Raw genomic sequence first — 22551 nt, 5'->3', positions numbered from 1 at the left:
TATTTGCGGGGCCATCGGAGCTCCTATTGGACACGTCTAGTCTGCCATGCTGCTGGCCACTTCAGAAAGGAGGGACACAATTAACATATTTCTATACCAAGGCTAAGAAATAATGTTACAATTAGCATTGATCGTAATGCATATACAAGAAATACTTAAAAGTCATTGGTGACCAACACGGATTAAACAGGATATACCTGGATGATGTAAACCAAGTCAATCATAAAATCCTGCACTTGTGAAATTAGGATAGAGTTAAATTGTATAAATGATAGTGTGTCAGCAAAAGGGCAATACCATGTCAGAGCAAAAATACCATGAAAATAAAATCCCAAGGTTTTGCTTATTGTGTAATACGAAAAGGAACTACAAGATGCTCCAAATCTAATCTATGGGCTTGAACCAGGGTAAAATATGGCGTCATATCCCTATTTCTGCTGAGAACACACTAGGGAATGGAGAAAGCTCATTTTTTCAATTATAAAAGTAAGAACTCTGTCAGAGAGTAAAAACTCTTTATGTAATATGACCCGACTTAAAAACATGTTTGCTCATTTTCTTATTATACAATAGACACAAAAGGTGAAAATGTGATTTACTCCAATTTTAAACTTGTCTAGATACAAGTAATATGGCACTTAGTTATTGTATATTATCAAGTGATAGGACTCAATGCCACAAAATACTGACCCAAATAAACGGTATTTGGATGCACTATTAGGAAACCTCATCACTTTTAGTTGGACAATTTTTATTTGGCTGTAGATCAATGCTGTAACATTTTGAAAGTCCCAAAATGTAAGGCAATTTATTTAAGAGGTTATCGATCGAGGTCGCTTGAAGAGAACACTCACCCCTAATCAGGTGGTGTAGGCTTGCTACCAAATGTTTTAGTTATAGCACTCACTCACTTCCACCAAGGGAGCATCCAGCGCATAAAAAAACGTCAAGCCTGCAGCACTACTGTGAAAATATGTAAACTCGCAGCCCATAAGACAAACACGCTGATCACTTTACCTGAGGGAATTTTGCAATGCAGTGATGAGGAATTGCCATGTGGTTGTGAACAAAGTCAAACAATTCTGTCAGCCTCCTCTTGTTTGCAGTTAGAATCTTTGGAACGTGCATTATCATGTGCTGTATTTCATTCTCACGAAAACCCATTTCAATTTGGCACACCTGAAAAACAATGTGATGAAATATTTGACTTCTTTACAATGTAGATAAACCATTTTTTTATCCGCTAGAAACTATTTCATTTCTCCGACTCCCTACTGTCTGAAAGATTACTCCATAACTTTATTAACCTATAACCAAGTGCCATAGCTTATAAAGGCTTTCACCTTTGGTAAAATGCAATTTCTTAGTGTTAAAATTCCTATTTGTTTTTAGTTTCAGGTTAAGTTTTTTTTCTTAAATCACTGGATTAAATTATGTTCAGTGATAAGCCCAGGAAGTAAAAGAAGGTCACATCCTCAGAATTCTTTCTGGAATGTAACTGCAGATATTTGAAAAAATGGGTAGGAAAATAAGTACGTGTCGTTGATATCAACGGGTAGGGTGCAGGGAAAAATGCTGGTATTATGTCCTGAGTGGGTCTTAAACTGTGTCCTTTTCAGTTTTGTCCGTTGGCACACTTTGTCTATGACGTCCTATGGTTCCAAGCAGAGATCCTTCTAGTAGAAGTCAAATGTCGTTTAAGGACCGAGTTAACACCATTTAGCTGCTAGTGGAGATTTGGTCATATGTGCTTCATTGCCTCAAATTATTTCATAGGATTATATTGGACTGTAAATGGCTAAAACTCATTGGATATTCAAACATGAGTAAATATAGATCGGTTAAATAAACTTGGAAATATTTCCATTGCAGCTGAAATTTTTTTTTTCACAAGGCCCAAGATAAATATGGATTAATGCAGAAAAAAATAGCAAAAAATAAATATAGTTAAATACAGAAATGCAATAAAACCAGGAGCCCTAGTCCTAATGCAAAACAATACAAATCCTAAAACAATTTAGAATAATAGAGTCAAATGTAATAAATAGAAGGACATAAAAATGACAAAAATCCAATCGGGAACTGGAGATACGAGTTTTTAAATATTTAAGTAGAAATGGCACCAAAAAAATCACAGAGTGCCAATGATAGTCTCGGTAGCCCGGGACCTAGGCGCAATTTATGGAGGACTGTGATGGAACACGGGTCGTATACACCAACGAGGTTCATCGTGGTCAAAGATTTTACCTTCTGACTTTGTCCTTTAAGACCCAATTCACCACAAGGGTACTCTAAAGACCCTCAGTGGAGGCTCTTAGAGGCTACAGGGTGTCAGACAGAGGCAAGAGACAAACAGCAGGGTCCCATCCAGCCTTATGACCTATGCAGTCTGCTTCTTGGTCCTGGATACAAAACGGAGCAGGTCCAATCCTTCAGAGGCCCTCTCAGGTCATAGACAGCAGGTCCAGTCCTTTTCCAACTTCCGCAGGTAGAATGAGTGTTCTGAAGTGGGTGCCAGGAGATTCCACATTTCTGCCTGACACTAGCTAGTGAGTTGGAATGACTCCTGGCACCCCCTAACCAATGGGGTAAAAGTTCCCAGGGTCAAACCAACCCACTTTGGGCATTTTCAAGATGGCAAAAGCCTTCGGCCACACTAAAGTGTGAGTCTGCTTTTTTTTGTTTTACTATACTAATCCTAGTGTCCTTCTACCCACATCAAACACTAAAATCCAGTTTGGAGCAGCCACAGCAGGTCAAAAGCAAGGCCCTTCAGCAACCGGATAGTGAATTGTCTTGGCATCCTGTTTTTTCCCCATTTAAGTGTGCACCAAGTGTTATATGTCAACACAGGAGACCTGTCAAGCAGAATTTGACACTATAGTGACAAAAAGGATGCCCACAACCCACCCTTCAAATTCAGCGAAGGTGAGAGGAGACATCTCTGCCCATTAAGGCCAGCCTATTGTTTGCCCCTGGGAGGCATTTCACACCTATTCAAGGCTAATTACTGGCTGGGATAAGCTAAAGAGCCAATGCAAATTAACCTCCTGTAATGTTAGGCAGGGAAAAAAGTAACTTACTAAAAGTTACTTTTCCTAAACATTTATTAAAATTATTACTTCATCACCGAAATGGATTTTTATTATCCATTAAAAATAGTTGTTTCATTATTATTCTAGCTGGTCCTATTCCAGAGATAAAGTATTAGTATTTTAATTTGTACACTAGCTTTTTACATAGGGCATCTATACCTGCCACAGTGAAAACTGTTTCTGGGTGCTAGGAGCTGTAAAAACATGATAAAAATCAAATTAATAAATGTCCTACTCTTAAATAGCATGCACCCTGCCTTGTGGGCTACAAGACATACACAGAAGTGACTTGTTAATAGTTTAAAGGGAGACTTCGACCTCCCAAAAGCTTGAATTGCTGTTCTTACACTGCTACAGTCAGACTACAATGGTAGACCTGAAGCTATGTTTGCAATGCCACTGTAGTGGATGGCATAATAGGTGCTACAGTCCACTAGTGGAAGATAACTTCCAGGCCCTGGGTACATTTCTACCATATACTAGGGACACATAAGCAAGTTAAGTATAACAATTTGGACTATGCCAATTAAACCACACACACTTTACCCCTGCTAACCAGTAGTAAACTGCACAGAGGTGTACAGCCAGCAAAAACAGATAGGGCAAACATCTAGGGGTGCACCACGCAAAAGATGGCAATTTCTTATATGATGGCTAACAATTTCTTTTTGAAAATTATATAATTTATTTCTGCAGAGTTAAGATCATGGGGATAACAGGCCACTGGATACACTTTACCATCTGAAGTTTGTTTTTAAAGCAGTACAGCTCCAATAGTGGTATCAATAACATTGGTTTCCATTGTAAAATGTTTACATCCCTGAGTTTGAGCAAGTGTGGGAGCTTCTACAAAGATATATTTCAGGTATTAAAATACTTGTTCTGCCTCATCATTCCGTTTATAAGGCACCGTGCCACTGAATTTGTGAGCCAGGAGAAGTTTTTGATGTACATCCAATGAAGGTTAAGCAACTCTAAAAAGGTTAAGGGTTAGTTTATATGAAGCTGGTCTCGAGTAGACCTGAACTCCTTCTGTAACTCTATGGCAACCACCCTACCTGATGTAAACAATAACAAATGTTTATGGGAAATCAATAACTGATTGGGTAGCGGCAGCCAGTAATACACAGGCCCCTCTCCGTAAAGCAAAACAGGACAGAAGACATGACGCATCCACATTTCACAAAAGATCTAAAGCTAGCTAAACTTTAAATACGCTGCTGTGAACACAAATGGCGGAACAGTTATCCGCCTAATAAAAAGGAAGTCTACTAAAAACACTTAAAAGACGATCGTGGTTATACACAAAGAGGGCAAACCCCGAGATAAGTGCGCCTCATATAGGCCTATCTCACTTCTTAACGCAGAGCCGAAAATTCTGGCTAAAATCCTGGCGACCCGATTGATTAGGGTACTCGGTGACTTGGTCCACCCGGATCAATCCGGCTTCATCCCGCACCGAAACACAGCGTTAAATCTTCGGCGCCTTCATGGTGTAATCGCCAGGGCGGGCACGCTGCGTGAACCAGCTATTGTGGCGTCTCTTGACGCCACAATGGCCTTTGACACGGTGGAATGGGCATATTTGTGGGCCGTGCTGACCAAGTTCGGCTTTGGCCACGGTTTTGTGAGCTGGGTGAGGTTGCTGTATGAGGGGCCACTTGCGAGTGTGGTGGTGAATGGTCGGGCGTCGACTCCGTTTCAGCTTGGGAGGGGTACTCGGCAGGGTTGTCCCCTGTCGCCTTTGTTGTTCGCCCTCGCCCTTGAGCCGCTGGCTGCGTGGATACGTTGGCACCCGGATATACGGGGCCTTAGATGGTCGCCTGAACACGAGGACCGTATTTCGCTCTACGCCGATTATATCCTGCTGTATCTTGCCTCACCCAAGAAATCACTTATAGTGGTCTGCGACGTACTCACATCTTTTGGTAGGAACTCGGGTCTTGTTATCAACTGGAGTAAATCGTATTTGTATGTTCTTAGTGGCGAGGCTCCACCGATCCCTAGAACATGTTCGATACAGGTCGCTCAGCAGGGCTTCGTGTATTTGGGGATTTTTATCTCCATGGACTCTGCTGTGCGCTATGAGAAGAACCTGCTTCCCCCCCTGGCACGCCTGAGGCGGGATGTTGAAGGCTGGCGGAGGCTGCCGCTCTCCCTCGTTGGGCGTGCGGCCCTGTTTAAAATGATGTCTCTTCCCCGCTTCCTCTACGCACTGCAGAATACTTTGGACTGGGTTCCGGCCAAATACTTTCGGGAGGTCGAAGGCCTCCAACGAACGTTGCTTTGGGATGGGCGGCCGCGAATAGCTATTGCAAAGTTGACGCTTCCATGGTACGACGGGGGCATTGCGCTCCCAGACATCCGACGGTACTATTGGGCCACCCAGCTGAGCGCGATTAATCATGGGTTTTATGGCCCTGCCCTCAGCCCTGGGTATGCCATGGACAGGTGGTTGCTGCGTGGTGGTAACTACTACAGGGCGTTGTACTCGCGGTCCCTAGACTCGTCCCTCACGGGGCCCACTGGTGTGGCAGTGCGTGTGTGGAAGATGGCAACTGACTCGCTGGGCTGGAAGGATAGGCTCACCCTCGCTACCCCGCTGTTTGAATCGGAGAGACTGGGAAGGCTTTGGCACACAAAAGGGTTTGATAAATGGGACCTGATCGGCATCTCCAGGGTGGGAGATGTGCTGAATAAGGGGAAGGTGAAGTCCTTTGAAGAGTTGCAGACGGAGTATGAGCTGGGGCCCTCCGAGTGTTTCCGATATATTCAAGTGCGTCACGCCCTCCGATCAGTCCTCGTAGAGGGTGAGAAGGTGCCTGAGTCCTCTCCTTTGGAGGACCGGGTCCTTGATTGCCATATGCCCTAGAGCACGATCTCGCTCATCTATAAGAAACTGATCAACGTCCGGGCGGACATGCTTCTGGGGCTGAGGGACCAGTGGACTAGGGATGGCCTCGAGTTGGATGATGAGGATTGGCAGTCGGCTGTTTCCTCTCCTAAGGAGGTCGCGATCCCGTCGCGTCTGAGGCTGGTGCAGCTTAAAATACTGCATCGAGTGTATGTGACGGGGCCAAGGCTGGTTCACATGGGATTCTCGGAGGACGGCCTATGCAGGAGGGGATGTGGTATGGTGGGTACTTTCCTGCATATCATTTGGGAATGTGGTGTCATTACGGAATTCTGGAGGAGAGTCCATGCAGTGATGGGGGAGGTGACGGGCATTGCTATACAGCCGGAAGCGCGGTGTTGCCTCCTGAATGTCTGGGGGCCCACTGACCACGATGAGGCACAGACCCAATGGGTGACTCTGGGTAACATGGTCGCTAAGAGAGATATCGCGCGATTGTGGGGCTCCGCGGGGCCCCCCACATTGACCGCGTGGAAAGAAAATATGGACTGGAGTATGTTAAGGGAGAAGACGGTCTATTGCGCTAGAGGCCGCCCCCGGAGGTGGCACGCCATCTGGGGGCGGTGGAATCAATACAGGGGGGGAATATGTCTTGCCCCGGATCTGGATCCTCCCGAGGAACAGCTTTCCTCCTAACCTTCTTTCCAGCTCAGTATGGTTTATGGACTTTTTTGGCCTCTGCTGTCCCCCTTCTTCCTCTTTACACTGTACTGTAACTGGTAGATGAGTGGGGTCCGGCCTCCCCTGGGGGGCTTCACCATGGGCTTTCAGTGTTCTTGCCTTGCTGGGGTTTGTTGTGTGTTTTTGTGTTTACTTAAAATTGAACCTTTGCACTTCTCCTTTCACGGTACTGGGGACGCATCTCTGTTTCTATATATCGATGCTGCCGAACCTCCGGGTTGTCGGCTGAATAGCTGTGTCCTGACTTTTGAAAATAAAGGTTTAAAAAAAAAAAAAAAAAAACACTTAAAAGAATATAAAATGCTAATCATGCAAGCTAAATCTGCCTTTTTCACACACAAAATCTTGAATTCCACGAATAAATCAAAAGAGATCTTCAGAATTATCTCTGAACTCTCAAACCCTGACAGAATCCCTCTACCCATTTCCCCCACTCATAACTTATGCATCACACTTAACACCTTATGTATTGATAAAATAAAGATCATTAAAGACAGCATTCCCCCTAGCTCATTCTCAAATGGAACCTCCTGGAAGACAAAAACCCTGTCATCCTCTCCGCCTTTCCCGCTATTAGCACGCATTGCCTTGTAGACCTGCTGATCAAAGTCAAATTGGGTTCCCCAAATGACACTTGTCCCCCGAAAGCCCAGAAAACAGTATGCTCTCAATTCTCTGATCCATTTATTTCTCTCTTTAACCTGCCCCTTATAAGAGGCAAAGTACCTAGCTCATTCAAGGAGTTTATAGTGGTACCCCTCCAACAGAAAGCCGACAAAGACCCATTTGAACTGAAAATTTATCGTCTATTTCCCTACTACACTATTTAGCGAAAGTAGTGGAGGCACATGTTGCTTAAAACCTCTGCTCCTTTTTGGAGGAGTCCAAATTACTCGATCCCTGCCAGGCTGGCTTCCGTCCAGCTCACTCCTCTGAAGTGGTCATCCACTCTGTGATTGATGACATGCGTGAAGAATGGTAACAAGGGTTTTACAATCTTGGCAGTTTAATTAACAGACGCACTGCAGGATAAAAACAATATACCCATGGTCACAACATTTATGTTGGGAGAAGCGAGGTTTAAATACAAACTGTCCCTGGTTCTGTACCCATTAGTGCACATATCCTGGAACCACCATCTAAGTGGATGGACTGCACATTAAGCACTTGTCATGGTAGAATCTTAATTTGATGTGTTTAAGATTATTTGGTCTCCAGAAGGAGGAAGGCTGCTTCGGTTTTATGATCATATTTATAATTTAAGACGGTTACTCATAGAAGCAACAAATTACAGGTGTCACACTATATACTTTACCTATACTGGTTGCACATGCAAGATTTATATTTAAATGTACCTTAAAGCATACTTGCCTTAAGGTTTTCTTTTATGGGCTCCAGACTCCCAGTGAGCATTCTTGGATAACGAATTACCAGATCTCTAGTCTGTAAAGAAAATACATATATTCATCATTATACTTATGGTTTGCTGCACTGCATATTAAAATCAAATGCAAAGTTGAGTGTCTGTATACACCCCTGTAAACGCACAAGTTGATAGCCAATGAGAGATTAAAGGAGAATGATGAAGAGGGCTGGCTGCAATATGACCATAGTTAGAGGGAAGGAGGGAGTGAAGCAGGAACAATGGTAGTAGTGACAATGGTGCAGTCTATTACTGTGCCCTCCTCCCAGTATGGCCTCTGTACTGGATACAGTAGGGTGATTGATGGATGAAGTGTCAAAGCGGGCTTGTACAGAGTTTTTTTACCAAAATGTCTTTATTTGCATTTTGCAAACAATACAATACAAAAACGTCCCGGGTTAACACCTGTAATGATAAACATTTTGGCAGCATACTAGTCCTCCATCCTTTGGTGGGTTTCCCAATACAAGCAACTTACTCCAACCTGGGATTGTCCCAGAGGGGTGGGGGTGGGGGGGGTGACATGAGTGTGTGTGCACCTTGTACAGAGTTAAAAAGGGGTACGAAGGGATACCTCAGGTTCTAGTCAGAATTAGGTGGTGATAGGCTCATAAGGTCAGATGCACATTCCTATATCTCCACACAACCTTTCAGCTGTAAATGATACACAGCACTGATGCCTAAAATTGGTCCAGAAGGGCTGAAGTCATTTCAGGTTCCCACAGAAACCAGTGACTATGTAAATGTGCCCATGTATGGAAAAAGTGTACATAAATGCACAAATCCTGAAAATCTGGCACAACGTCTGCCCTTGTGGAACAACATTAAATACCTCTGGCATACAGGATACAGGGATCACTGAACCTGGGCCTCGATATGTTCTGTGCTTATTGAGCGAATATTTTTTTATTTAAATAAGTTCTTGTGGCTAAGTGGAACTGTCACAATTTTATTCTGGTTTACAGAGATGAAGATCTTGTATCTTTGTGGTAGGATAAGATGAAATAGTGGTAATGAGGACTAGGAAAATCAGGTTTCTGTAATTGCAATAGAGAAGTTTGGATGAGAACACATATAAAAGGCTTTGATGTCATGTTTGGGAGATGGGCCGCTGGGATTGAAAGGTGGTGATTTTTCAGTGGTTGCTTGGGCTGGATTTAGGATGCAATTCACTAGAGATTGTGACAGTAGGATATGTTGTGGGATCTTTGATTACAGACCAAACAGAAGTGTGCTATGTGTTACAAGTAACATAGTTGGTGTAGGGGTGTGCGTGATTGTTAGAATCTTCAGAAATAAGAGTGTTTCGGACAAGGTGGATGGCAGGGCAGCCGGTAAAGTCGTTCCTGGGAGGAGAGTTGTTGGGGGGGTTGATGGAAGGGCAGCCAGTAGAGTAAATTTCTTAATAGGATGTAAAAGTTCCAATAAATTCTCTAATGTTGTAAGGGGAAAGTGGTTTACTACAAGAACATGTGCAAATGCATAATTCCGCCACACATCTACGCAGGAGGATTTTAGCCAAAGGAAGTATTTCTGGAAATCATTTAGCATCACTGATGTGCATGACTGCACCTAGAGATGTATGTGAATCCCATCAAAAATCTACTCTAAACATTTAAAGCAGGACTTGGCTCTATTGTGCTTAATCCAGCTTCATAAATCGGTACAGAGGCTTCTTAGGGTCAGTGGCAGGTGAGACGGTACTGCCCAATTATTGTGCAAGTTTTATGATTCATCTTGTATGAGGTGCTATAGCTCTACTGAGACAAAATATCCATCATGTTATCCTGTGTAGTATACTGCACATTTTCCTGAACCACTCTAGAAAAGAGTAGCCTCATTCTGAAGGTAGCACAATGAAGCAATGATTTTAGAAAATAGTAGAGCCTGCTCTTGCTGGTTTTAGCTGTACCAGTTCATCATGGTCTTCACTTGCATGCTTCCCACAGAAGATCTTGGCACCAGCTCATGAGTGTCTATCTATAGGTTTTGATTCGGTCACATGTTCTTGCTTCAATTCACTTACATTGAGAAAAAGGTGAATAAAAGTAGCACCAAAATGTATCGATTTTATCATTACATCAACTGATCAAGGGCAAGACTTTTTGTGGTGTTGTAACTTTCTTGGCTGTCCATTCTTTGTGTGTGGAGTGTTATGAAGTAATCTAGTTCGGAGTCAAACTGAGTTGGGCAGTTGGAAGTGGCTGAGGAGTGGGAAGGACCTGTTTGGTGTTGATCCAGATTATACTAATAAACCCACTTCTGCATCAACTGAAGCTCGGGTTGGATCTTTAATGGTGTAGGACACAGCACAAGAAATTGATGATGACCTGTGGAGCCTGCGGTGGGGGCAGGTTTTCAACTACATGACCCCTAGGACAGTGTTCCAGGGGTCGCTATTACTCGCCAACCCTGTGTGATTTACCTGAACTCTCAATGCATGTTGTGGAACCTGTGACGGCGATTTTTTGTTTTGGTAAACAGGTTTGATGAGCACCTGTTTATTTGTGAGCAACCGTACCATCAGGGAGACACGGTGAGAAGCGCAGCTCAGCACGAGGTTGCTGTGTACCAACAGCATTGCATGCCACCAGCTTAGGCATTGTTGCATCTTCAAAGCCTTGGCTATGTGCTGCATTGCCTCATAATGATAGTGTGCGCATGCTAGGGTCAATCAATCGGCATTTGTATAGCGCAGTGCTGTCACCCCTAGGGGTATCTGGGCGCTGTAGATGCGGCATCAGGATAAAGGTCAGAAACGAGCAGAAAGATGCAAAATAATTGTCAGAAACAAGCAGAAAGAGGCAGAATGAAGGTCAGAAATGAGCAGGAAGAGGCAGAATAACAGTCAGAAGGGAGCAGAAAGAGGCAAAGTAAATGTCAGACATGAGCAGAAAGAGGCAAAATAAATGTAAGAAACAAGCAGAAAGAGGCAGAATAAGGGTCAGAAGCAAGCAGAAAGAGGTAAAAATAAATGACAGAAACAAGTAGAAAGGGGCAGATTAAAAGTCAGAAACGAGCAGAAAGAGGCAAAATAAATGTAAGAAACGAGCAGAAAGAGGCAAAATAAAGGTCAGAAAGAGGCAAAATAAAATGCAAGAGTGAGCAGAGAAGAGGCAGAAAAAGAAGCAGAAAATGAGTAGAGGAGGCAAAAGAAATTATGGCAGCGGAGGCTAGCTGACTGCGGTCAGGCTGAACATGAGAACTGTCTCACGGGGAGCACGAGTGCCTGCTTATGAGTTCACACTGCAGCCTCCATTAAGTAGGTCTTGGGGGGAGGGCAGGGCACAGGGTGAGGTGAGGAAGATAACGGCGAGAGGAGGGAAATGGCAGGAAGGGGGGGGAAATGGGCAGAAAGTGGCAAAAAGAAGGGCAGAAACAAGCAGCAAGACATAAAATAAAGGTCAGAAACGAGCAGAAAGAAGCAGGACTAGTGCTTGCCCCAGATTGGGCATTGTCTATCGTGTGACGTCATCGCAATGGTGACGTAGAGATCCGGCATCTTATATTGGGCGGTTTTGCACATCAAGTGCATTGTGTCAAGGTGTACGTGCCTATGAGAGCAGTTCTTCTGGACTGCAGTGCGTCTTGCAGTAACCAGCCCGGACTGGAGATCATTATTAAGGCTGTACTGGTGTGGCATATACGTAATTTTCTACTGAATCTTCCTCACCTGTGTGGTGTCGTCCTGTTCCCATCTTGTGGTAATTTTCCTCAATCTGGAGGAACTCTAGGCATCGGACTGGCATCGGACTGCAAGCTACGGCAAAAGGGCTCGTCTTTTGTATAGCTGAGGAAGTGAAGAAAGATGCTCTGCTGTGACGGCCCTCCTGTACTACCAGGTTTTTGTTTTAGTTAGTTTTGTTAGCCTGTTGTATTAGATTTTTTTGGGGGGGGTTTACTGTTTTGTCGGAATGGGATGAGATGATGATTGGGGGAAAACAATTTCCTATTTTGGCAGATTTGGGTTCACCCTACACCTTGGTGGGTGATCGTATCTGGCAGGATGTGTATGGTGGTGATGAAATTGAACTAACTGAACCAGATATCAAGTCCTTTGGTTATGGTAGTGCAACCACGGATGTTCGGGGGAATGTTCCCATGTTGATTGATTTCAAGGGAAGGAATACATGGGGAAAGGTGTATGTGGCGAAAAGAGGAGATTGCTTGTTAGGGTGGACGAACCAGAGGGATTTGGGTATCACGCTCAATCCCAACGCACGTCAACAAGTGATGTTGGTGTAGAGTGGACAAGAGAACGGGATATAGTGTTGAAATCTCCTTAAGTATATGATGAGAAATTAGTGAAATTGGAAGGATTCGAACATTGTATTGTGCTGAAAGAGGGAGCAAGACCAGTTGTGCACAAAGTGAGGAAAGTGTCACATTTAATGTTGGATCCCTTGAAGGAAGAACTGGGCAGGTTATTGAAGTTGGGTGTGATTGAGGAGAATGCATCCTCGGAATGGCTAGCTCTGGTGGTTCTGGCACCCAAGGTTAATGGTAATATTTTTAGACTGTGTATCGATTTAAGGGACCTGAATAGAAACATCTTGGTTGACAGGCAACCTTTGCCGAATATTGGGTAAGAGTGGTCTTTCTGAAGGGGGCATGGCTGTTTAGTGTGATGGACCTTTCATCCGCCTAGCACCAGGTGTAAATGAGTGAGGAGTCCAAAGTTCTGGAAGCCTACAGCTTCGTCCGTATGACGTTTAGGCTGGCATCGGCGGCAGCATACTTCCAGAGGGTGATGTTGAAAGTACTTGAAGGGATTGATAGAATAAAATATTCAGGATGACATCTTGGTCTATGGTAAAGATGTTATGTTACAAGGATTTGTAGAGTGCATGGCTGCCCAAGGGCTGCTCAACACTAGGTGTCAAATACGGTGCAGACAGCAGGAGAAGAGATTAGCAGAACTGGAGGAACATCCAGGTCTTCAGTTGTCTCCTCAAGGTAGATTCTGTAACTAGGAATCGGAGTTCCTGAGGTAGTGAATTCTATAACTTGGGTGACAGATTGGTAAAAGATCTTCTGCACAATCTGGCTCTTAATATTCTAGTTGTTTTTAATAGACACTCAGTGCCGGATCTAAGACGTCTGTTGGGGACATTTACGCCCACCAGGTTTCCGATTTTACAGGATCCCTTGTTATTTATGGCTCTATGCGTTAGGCAGAATACTTTAAATTTTGACTCTAGCCTCAATCGGTAGCCAGTGTAGGTTTCTTGGATACTTTCCCACTGGTTCCTGAATTGAGACTTTGCACAGAAGTCTGACCGCAGCATTCTGCTCAACCTGTAGTTTCTTGATGACATATTTAGGTGCGCCCAGAAAGAGGGAGTTACCATAATCCAGACGTGATGTGACTAGTGAATGTATAACCGTCTTTATTAGTTGTAAAGGGATAAGCTCTAGGATCTTGCGGAGCATTCTAAGTAAGCCAAAGCAAGTGCCTGCCAGTTTATTTGCTTGGGTCTCCATAGTCAGCTCCTTATCCATCCAAAATCCATGATTTGTTATAGCAGTGCTCAGGACTGTGGCAATCCCTAAGCAGCTTGGCCAGCTAGTTAGAGGCCTGGGACTCCTGAGTTTCTGATGACCATCAGCTCAGTTTTGTCACCGTTCAGCTTTAGACAGCTACTTGTCATCCATTTCACTACCCTTTCCAAACATGGCGCAAGCTGATCTGATTCACCTTTAACCATGGAATCAAGTGAAACCACCAACTGAGTATCATCAGCGTATGATATCATGGAGATGCCAAAATTCCTGGACTATGTCAGCTAATGGCGGCATAAAAATATTGAACAACGTGGGGCTGCGTGACGAGCCCTGTGGCACCCCACATATCAAAGATGAGGAAGACCATGAGAAGAAGCTGGTTGAGGTACTGGGAAGGATGCGTGATTGTGGTCTGAAGGTGAAGAAGGAGAAGTGTATGTTCAGGGTGACTTCGGTATCTTACTTAGGACATACAATTTCCAGTGATGGGATTACTCCCAAATCTGATCTGGCTTAGACTATTGTTGATGCTCCTGAACCTACCAGCAAGGATGAAGTATGGTCCTTCCTTGGCCAACTGACTATTACCACACATTTCTTCAGAATTTTGTGAGTGTAGTTCAGCCCATACAGTTAATATTGAAGAAAGGTGAGAGATTTGTTTGGACGTCAGAGTGCCAGGGTGCTTTTGAGCTGGTCAAGAGGAATACTGGAAGCATGATCACGGTTTGGCATTTTTAAGTCTTTAAGAAGACTATTCTAACTACTGACGCAAGTCTTAAAGGATTGGGTGACATCAGGTTGTGGACTGAGAAGAGAAGGTAATTGTTTTTGCCTCTAAGGCCACGAGGGGTGCGGAATAAAACAATTCAGTTGTTGAAAGAGAAGTGCTTGCGTGCAGGTTGGGTATATTGCATTTCATGTTATATTTGATGGGGTCTACCGTTTGTGATGAGGTCAGACCACAAACCCCTGGTTGTGGTGTTCACTTGCAAGGAAGTGAGAAGGCTACACCTTGCATTAGCAGGTGGATTGAAGGTGTGAGGGATTACAATTTCCAGGTGGAATACCTTTGTGGATCTAGCAACAAGACTGCAGAGTATTTATCGTGCTTACCTGCTGTGGAGTAATGGGAGGATGTTGAGCAAGCTAGTGTGCTGTGGTTACAGGAGCAAGCGCTGATGAAACCGGAGTGGTTTAGAGCAGTGGAGAGGAATGAGACTGAGTTCTTTGAAAGAATATGTGGTGAAGGGGTGGCTGGAAAAAAAAAACCTTGGGGTCCAATGTGGGAGAATATTGGACAGTGCGAGATGAATTGTCAATTGCTGATGTGTTTCTGTATAGAGGAGAGAGCTTGGAGCCACCAGAAGTGTTAAGGGACAAGACTGCGGATTTGGCACATAAGGGTTATCTGGAAAGAAACAGACCGAAGCGCAGGTGAGAGAGCAATACCGGTGGCCTTGTATGGATCACACAGTGGAAAAGATGGTGATGGAGTGTGTTCAGTGTGCGTATATTAACAAAAACGAAGTCACTAGAACGGTTTCCCTGTCACCTGTGGAAGTGCCTGAGAAGCAATGGAGTAAGGTGGCTGTGGATATAGTGGGGACGTTCAATTCTTTCTCCAATGTGGAGAGATTGATTTTAATATTGGTGTACTACATGACTAAGTGGGTTTTGGCAGTGTGTGTCGGAGAAGTAAGCACTCAGACGGTGACAGAATGTTTAAAAGACGAGTTTGAGAAAGAAGGTGTGCTGGACAGCATAGTCACTGATAATGGCGTGCAGTTCGTTTCTTCCCAGATGGTGGAATTTTTGAGAGATGTGAGTGTTAAACATTGCAGAACTGCACATTATTCACCCCAAGGTAACGGACTAGTGGAGGGCATGAATGGATTGGGGCAAGCGTGGAGTCAGCAGGCAGTGTGTTGTGGTGTTTCGCTTAGGAGTCTATTGAGAGAAAAATTGTGGGCACACAGAATTTCACCTAATCCCATCACTAATTGTACCCCTTTCAGTGTACTGAGAGCGATAAGAGCTGCCACTAAGATGAATCCCCAGTGGTTAAAGGGTGGCGAACCGGAGAATAATGAGTGGAGTGAAGATGTGAAGGCGAAGATTGCAAGGCATCAAGGGAAATATAAGGGAAGATTTGATGAAAAACATTGTGTGAAGAAAATCTTGTGGTCCATGTGGGATGATGTGTGGATCAGAACACCTAGGTTTCAAGCCAAAGGCAAGAGAGTTTTTTTGGACCAATCCATATCACAGAGATTAAGTTAAATGTGGTGCAAGTACATATTGGGGAATGGTGGAGCATGTCCAGACTGGTAAGGGCGAGGGAAACTAATGAAAGTGATGCGATGGGCAAAAAGAGTGGTAGTAGTGTTGTTGGAGAACATGGATGTCATGTCACAGACAGCACCTGCAGTGATGGTGTTCTTCGACCACATAGAGCCATGTGTACTCCTCTGTGGATGAAAGATTATTGTGAGAAATAGTGTTCCAGCTCTACCTTGTGGAAGTTAATGTTTCTCACAAGCAAAGTTCTTTATGGGTGGTGGTTAAGCTTCAAAATTGTAAATATTATTTGCAAGTCTTTTTCAACATTTTTATTTTTCCCATTGTCACTGCAAATGCCTTGTCATTCTTTTATAGTACCTGTTGACATATTAGTCCTTTATAATTGGAGTACGTTTCCGTTCATTGTTGTTTCCTTTTGTTGGGAAAAGAGATATGCTGTGTTTTAAATTTCTTAGCTGTCCACTCATTGACTGTGCAGTGTTATGAAGTCATCTAGTTCTGAGTGGAGTGTAATGAGTTGGGTTGTTTGAAGTGGCTGAGGAGAGGGAAGGACCTATTTGGTATTGTTCCAGATTTTAAACCTTCAGTGCCTTGAGAACCATACGGGTAAGTAATCGCGCTTTACAAAAACACCGATTGATTGCTTGATACTAATAAACCCACTTCTGCATCAAGTAAAGCTTGTGTCGGATCTTTACAGGTGTAGGACACAATACTCTGTCAATTTAAACAGCAATTGCCTTGCTTATTTTGAATGTTTGCTGGCTATTTTTGCATTAAAAGCATGTTAGACTTCTATGCGTTATCATGAGTGTGTTTTTTTTTACACTTGATTTAACAACCAATTTCTCCAAGGAAGCAACCTGTGCCTTTTAGCAAACAGATTAATTGGAAGGGTCTAACCTCAAAGAGGTAGGCAATTTCCAAGGGTTAGGGTTAAAAAATGAAAGGGCAGCATTCTTGCCTTGTTATGTTATGTTATAGCGTGCACAGATACTCTGAGGAGTGTCCCGGCGCGAACCAAGAGGGGTAGAGAGGGATGAGCTAGACAAAGAGAAAAGTTTCCAGGTTCTTCTGAAAAGCCATGGGGTATTGGATGTTGCGTAAGGCAAATGGCAGTGCGTTCCATGCCAAGACAGCTTTCAGGGCAAGAGAGCTGCCACCCAACCTTTGTCGTTGGAAGCAGGGAACCTGGGCTAAAAGTTGAGACGTGGAGCGCAGGTATCTCATAAGGGCATAGAAGTAAAATCGCTTCTGTAGGTAGGTAGGTAGGGCCTAGGCCTTGGAGGGCGCGATGAGCCATGACTAGGGATATTAATTTGACCCGTTCAGCCACGGGAAGCCAGTGCAATGAGCGCAGATGTTGTCTTACGCTGCTTCTAAAAGGGATGTCAGAAGAAGCCTGGCTGCTGCATTTTGGACCACCTGTAACTTGTTCAACAGATAGCCAGGGATGCCAACGTACAGGGCTAGTCAACTGATTTGCTCAAACAATTTGAAGGTAGAGCTTTAACAAGTAAAGTTTTGGTTTGTGCCATAAAATAGAAGACTGTACTGCACAAAAAACAAATGGCATTACATGGAACAACTAAAAAGAAAATGTAAGAAACAAAAATTTACGTAATATTTTGGAGTTTCCCAATGGACCTCAAGAACTGCACACCCATCTCTCTGCTCCCCTCCCAGCCAAAGTCATAGAGAAAGCCATCAACATCCAACTCTCTGAGTTTGCTGAACCGAACAACATCCTGGGCCTCCCAATTGGGCTTCAGAAGCAACCACAGCACTGAGACTGCTACAGATGACATCCGCACCCTCCTCGATCGAGACAAGAATGCAGCCCTCATCCTCCTGGACCTCTTGGCCGCTTTCAATACTGTCTCCCACCACACCCTCTGCGCAAGACTCTACAACGCCGGCATCAGCAACAAAGCTCTCGAATGGATCCGCTCCTTTCTCCGTCGGCCAAACGCAGAGAGTCAGACTTCCACCATTCAAATCAGAACCCACAGAGATCAGTTGCAGAGTGCCTAAGGAATCCTCCCTGAGCCCCACCCTCTTCAACATCTATATGGCCCACTTGCAGCCATTGTCAGAAGCCACGGACTCAATAACGTCTCCTACGCCGATGACACCCAGCTGATTCTCTCCCTCAGCCGCCAAAAGCAACTTCCACGGTGGGATGAAGGCAGTCGCCACCTGGATGAAGGAGAGCTGCCTCAAGCTCAGCTCAGAGAAGACCGAAGTCCTCATCATAAGCTCCTCCTCCACCACCTGGGACGACTCTTGACTGGCCGCAGCGCTCGGAATCCCCCCCACACCCACAGACCATGCATGAAACCTCGGCATCATCCTGCACTCCTCGCACTCAGTGAGCCACCAAATCAACCCCGTCACGTCCGCCTGCTTCCACACACCTCGCCTCCTTTGTAAGATCTTCAAGTGGATCCCCACTGAGTCCAGGAAGACAGTCACCCATGCGCTCGTCGACAGCAGACTTGACTATGGCAATGCACTCGACGCTGGCGCCACCCAGAAACTCTAAAATAAACTCCAGACCATCCAGATTGCTTCCACCGGACTCATTCTTAGCATCCCACGCTGCAACCATATCACCGGCCACCTGAGAGACCTTCACTGGCTACCTGTCAATAAGAGAATCGCCTTCAAGCTTCTCACGCACGCCTACAAAGCCCTCCACAACGCCGGATCTGCCTACATCAACCCCCGGCCTCTCCTTCTGCACCCCCACCAGGCATCTCCACTCGGCCCAACTGGCCCTGGCCACCGTTCCACGGATCAGCAAGACCACGGATGGTGGAAGATCCTTCTCCTACCTCGCTGCAAAGACCTGGAACTCCCTGCCTCTTTACCTCAGGCAATCGCCATTGCTGTGGCTATTTAGGAAGGACCTCTAGACTGTTGTTCGACCACATAGAGCCATATGTGCTCCTCTGTGGATGAAAGATTATTGTAAGAAATAGTGTTCCAGCTCTACCTTGTGGAAGTTAATGTTTCTCACAAGCAAAGTTCTTTATGGGTGGTGGTTAAGCTTCAAAATTGTAAATATTATTTGCAAGTCTTTTTCAACATTTTTATTTTTCTCATTGTCACTGCAAATGCCTGGTCATTCTTTTATAGTTTATTGTACCTGTTGACATATTAGTCCTTTATAATTGGAGTAAGTTTCCATCCATTGTTGTTTCCTTTTGTTGGGAAAAGCGATATGTTGTGTTCTAAATTTCTTAGATGTCCAATCATTGTGTGTGCAGTGTTATGAAGTCATCTAGTTCTGAGTTGGGTTGTTGGAAGTGGCTGAGGAGAGCGAAGGACCTATCTGGTGTTGTTCCAGATTATAAACCTTCAGTGCCTTGAGACCCTTACGGGTGAGTAGTCGCTCTTTATAATTCCTTGATTGATTGAGTAAAATCTTATGGCAAACAACTTATTTCCCATCTCTCAAATAACCAACAATATGCAATGATTTCCAACAATCAAGAATGAGGCATTTCCTTACCTTTTGGGGACTTATTTTAAGTTCCTTCTGGAAAAAGGCAAGTCTGTTGTCCAGCCTTTCCACTGAAAAGTTCAGCAGATATGGAGCTCGGGAGACCATTCGTGCAACAGCTTCCTTGCTGAATTTTTTAGACACCAGGTAAGCCACCCTAAGAAACATAATGTGAAAATACTAATTAACAGCAGTTTAAACTGCCAAATCTGCATCTTGACTCTCTCTAACACGTTAGGCAAATCTAGTGATGCAAGTTAATGAATTTAATTTGTAATAGTATCAACTAAACATACACAGAAAGTGGTTAACAGGAGGTAATTTGTGCTTGAGATCTTTAATAAACATGAAAACGAGTAATAAAGGACTACCAGGAAATTTCTGCCAACTTATTCTAAGGTATTGCTTTTAAGACTCCAAATTGCAAGAAATAGCGAAAGTGATACCACACAGCCTTTGTCCCTCTGTGACGTTACATGGTTGACCCTTCGAAACTACCTTTGCCCATGAACTACCTCGAATTTTCAGCTGATGGTCTAAGGCAGAGGTCTTCAAACTTTTGGGTGCCGAGACCCCCCTGTCAACATTTTCAGTTGTAAGGACCCCCTCCTGATAAACATTTCTAAACCTGTAGGAAGGGCTTCTGGAATTACGAGGCAGGTGAGGACCAAATTACACGACAGGCTTGACTAAATTGTGTGGGAAGAAAATTTAAATAATATTATGTGATGCAGCGTTATTTTGGGATAGAGTTGCTTCATTATTTTGAATTTTTTTGCACACAGTAACACTGAGGAAAGATTTCACCCCATCAGTACCAGTTTATAACCAAAATACAGCAATTAACATCAGAAAGATGTCTAGTCAACCTTTGTGATGGGCCTTCCACTCTGCAGGAATACGTGCTGCCACATTAGAAGCTCACCTGGCCCTGGCCGGGAGCAGCAGGGGTCCCTTAAAACCCTGGCGGTCTTGTGCAGGGTTGAGCAATTTACCCATGCCACTTTCCTCCCACCCCTCCCTTCCATCCCTCTCCTCTCCCAATCCTGGATCCCTCTCTCACTTTGCAGGCCATTTTCTTTCACCCCCTTCTTACAACTTCTAAACTCTCCCCATTCAACTTCTCACTTCACCCTTAATCACCTCTTGCCATTCTGCCTTTTCACTGCCCTCATCTCTAACAGTTTCTCGCATTTATCTCATGGTCTCTCTGGCCCTGTCACCTCCCGTGCCCATCTGCACTTCTCATTCATCTCAAGTCTCGCCGTTCAAATTGTTGTCTATTTGTATCTTACACCTCTCCAGTCCCCCATTCATCTTTCACATCTATCCTTTGTTTCTTCACACCTTCTTGAACCAAGTCCCTCTCCCCTGTTACCTCAGCACCAGTGCTTAATTTGAGCAGGTGGTTTCCGTTGCTCCGCAATGGCACCTAATTGTGCACACTGGCAATATGACCGTCTGCCACATGCCACTTGATGGCTCTGTCTGTGTAATTTAGAGATGAGCAGAACAGCTGTTTATTAATTCAATATACATTAAAAACGATAAACTCCTGACATCCATGCCATTCTTATAGCTTTGGGGGCTTGAAATAGTCACACTTGTACAGTGTTATGGTTGGTAGTTGCATAGGTATTGTCATTGGCCGTACATACAAGGCAATGGGTGGGTGGTTAAAGTAGCAGTGGCCTACTGGTGAGGTCCCTGGCACATGTTTAATTACAAATTAATCACTGCTCAGCACCCACCCCAGTACTTCCTCTCTTCCCCTATCGCTGCTGTCCCTCACCAATGTCGCATCAAATTACTTTTTAGGTCACAGATCATCTCTCAGCTATCTTCTCTCACAGTTTGACAGTAGCCCTCATCTGTGCCCTCAACTTTCCCTCACACTCACTTCTTGCGTGTCCGCACTTCCCTTCGGCACTTCACATTTCTCCTCATCCCTGACCTCTTCAATCAAATTCCCACACTCCCTTGCTGTCCTTTCTCATCCGCTCATCTCTCCTCACCGAGCACACGGGTTGGACCCGTATGCTCCTCTTGGCCTGTGCCACTCTGCTTATTGTTCCCTAATTCAGGAAGGCACGAATTGTCTGTCTTGCTGTTTTGGTGCAGGCCACACAGTTATGGAACGTCCACCCTCCTTTGCTTTACTCCACCAAGAATCTATTATCCTTTAGTAAGATATAAAAACCTGGCTCTATGCTCTGTAGGTCACCCCATTTGGCTGGTTCTCCTTCCCCTTCTGTATGTTTCTCATTTGCCTTCAGGCAGCAGATGGCTATTAGCCCCAGGACACCTTTTGGTAATAGCAGCATACTACAAATGTAAATAATAATAGTAGTAGGCAGAAGCATGGGAGCGACTAGACCCAAACTTTGCGAGGGGGCCTACACTCCCAGGCAGGGCTGGCCATAGCACTGGCCACACACAGCGCAACAGTCTTTTTTGGTGCCCCATCCCCGTTTCCTCCTTCTCCATAAATTCCCTCACTACCACTCACCAACAAAGCACCTCATCTCTCTGTAGCACCTTTCTGACAAACATTTTTTTTTTTTTATAGTGCTACTCAGTTTACTCACAGTTCTGTGATCTGCATAGTATATGTTCTTTGTACCAGGCACATTAACCCTCTGCACTCTGTGGATGAGAAGTGTGCCCATGTGAGTGCACGGTGAGTGATGCAACAGTGTGAGAGTAGGGAAAGAGGAGTGACTGCCGGGTGAGTGAGGTGACCATGAATTTGGGTGCGGATGTAAGTGCAGAGTGGGACAAATGAATGCATGGTTAATGATGGGCTTGTTTGAGCAAGTTGCAAATTGAGCAGTGAGGGGACAGGTGAATGAGGTGTCACATGAGTGCAGATGAGTGGTGTGACTTTAGGCTGAGGTACAGGGTGAACAACGCAAGTGCATTGTGATTGCAGAGTGATCACTGTGAGTGCAGTATGAGAGGGTGAATGATGTGAGTGCATGGTGATCAGTGTGAGTGCATTGTGATCGCTGTGAGTGCAGGGTGAGCGTGAAAGTGAAGTGCGAGAATGAGAAGTGAGGTCTCTGAATGCAGGGTGCATTCCCAAACACTTGAAGTAACTCAGCATATTATTGACGGCAGC

The 22551-nt window shown here is 44.6% G+C and overlaps 1 protein-coding gene across 4 annotated transcripts in view; it reads right to left on the bottom strand.

Annotated features, from left to right (window-relative positions):
- The window catches only part of MTERF3 (mitochondrial transcription termination factor 3), a 186685-nt gene that overhangs the window by 24391 nt on the left and 139743 nt on the right, over window positions 1-22551 (bottom strand). For all 4 annotated transcript variants that reach the window (XM_085605216.1, XM_085605217.1, XM_085605218.1 and 1 more), the window contains exons 5-7: window positions 19440-19587; window positions 8062-8133; window positions 1018-1179 (exon numbers count right to left, since the gene is read on the bottom strand). In XM_085605216.1, coding sequence (XP_085461342.1) covers window positions 1018-1179; window positions 8062-8133; window positions 19440-19587 — 382 coding nt within the window. The remainder of the gene's footprint in view (window positions 1-1017; window positions 1180-8061; window positions 8134-19439; window positions 19588-22551) is intronic.

Source organism: Triturus cristatus, chromosome 5_1 (genome assembly GCF_964204655.1).
Source record: "Triturus cristatus chromosome 5_1, aTriCri1.1, whole genome shotgun sequence".
Classification (NCBI taxonomy): Eukaryota; Metazoa; Chordata; class Amphibia; order Caudata; family Salamandridae; genus Triturus; species Triturus cristatus.
The sequence above is the reverse complement of the archived record's forward strand: the minus strand, read 5'-3'. Positions and strand labels throughout refer to the sequence as shown.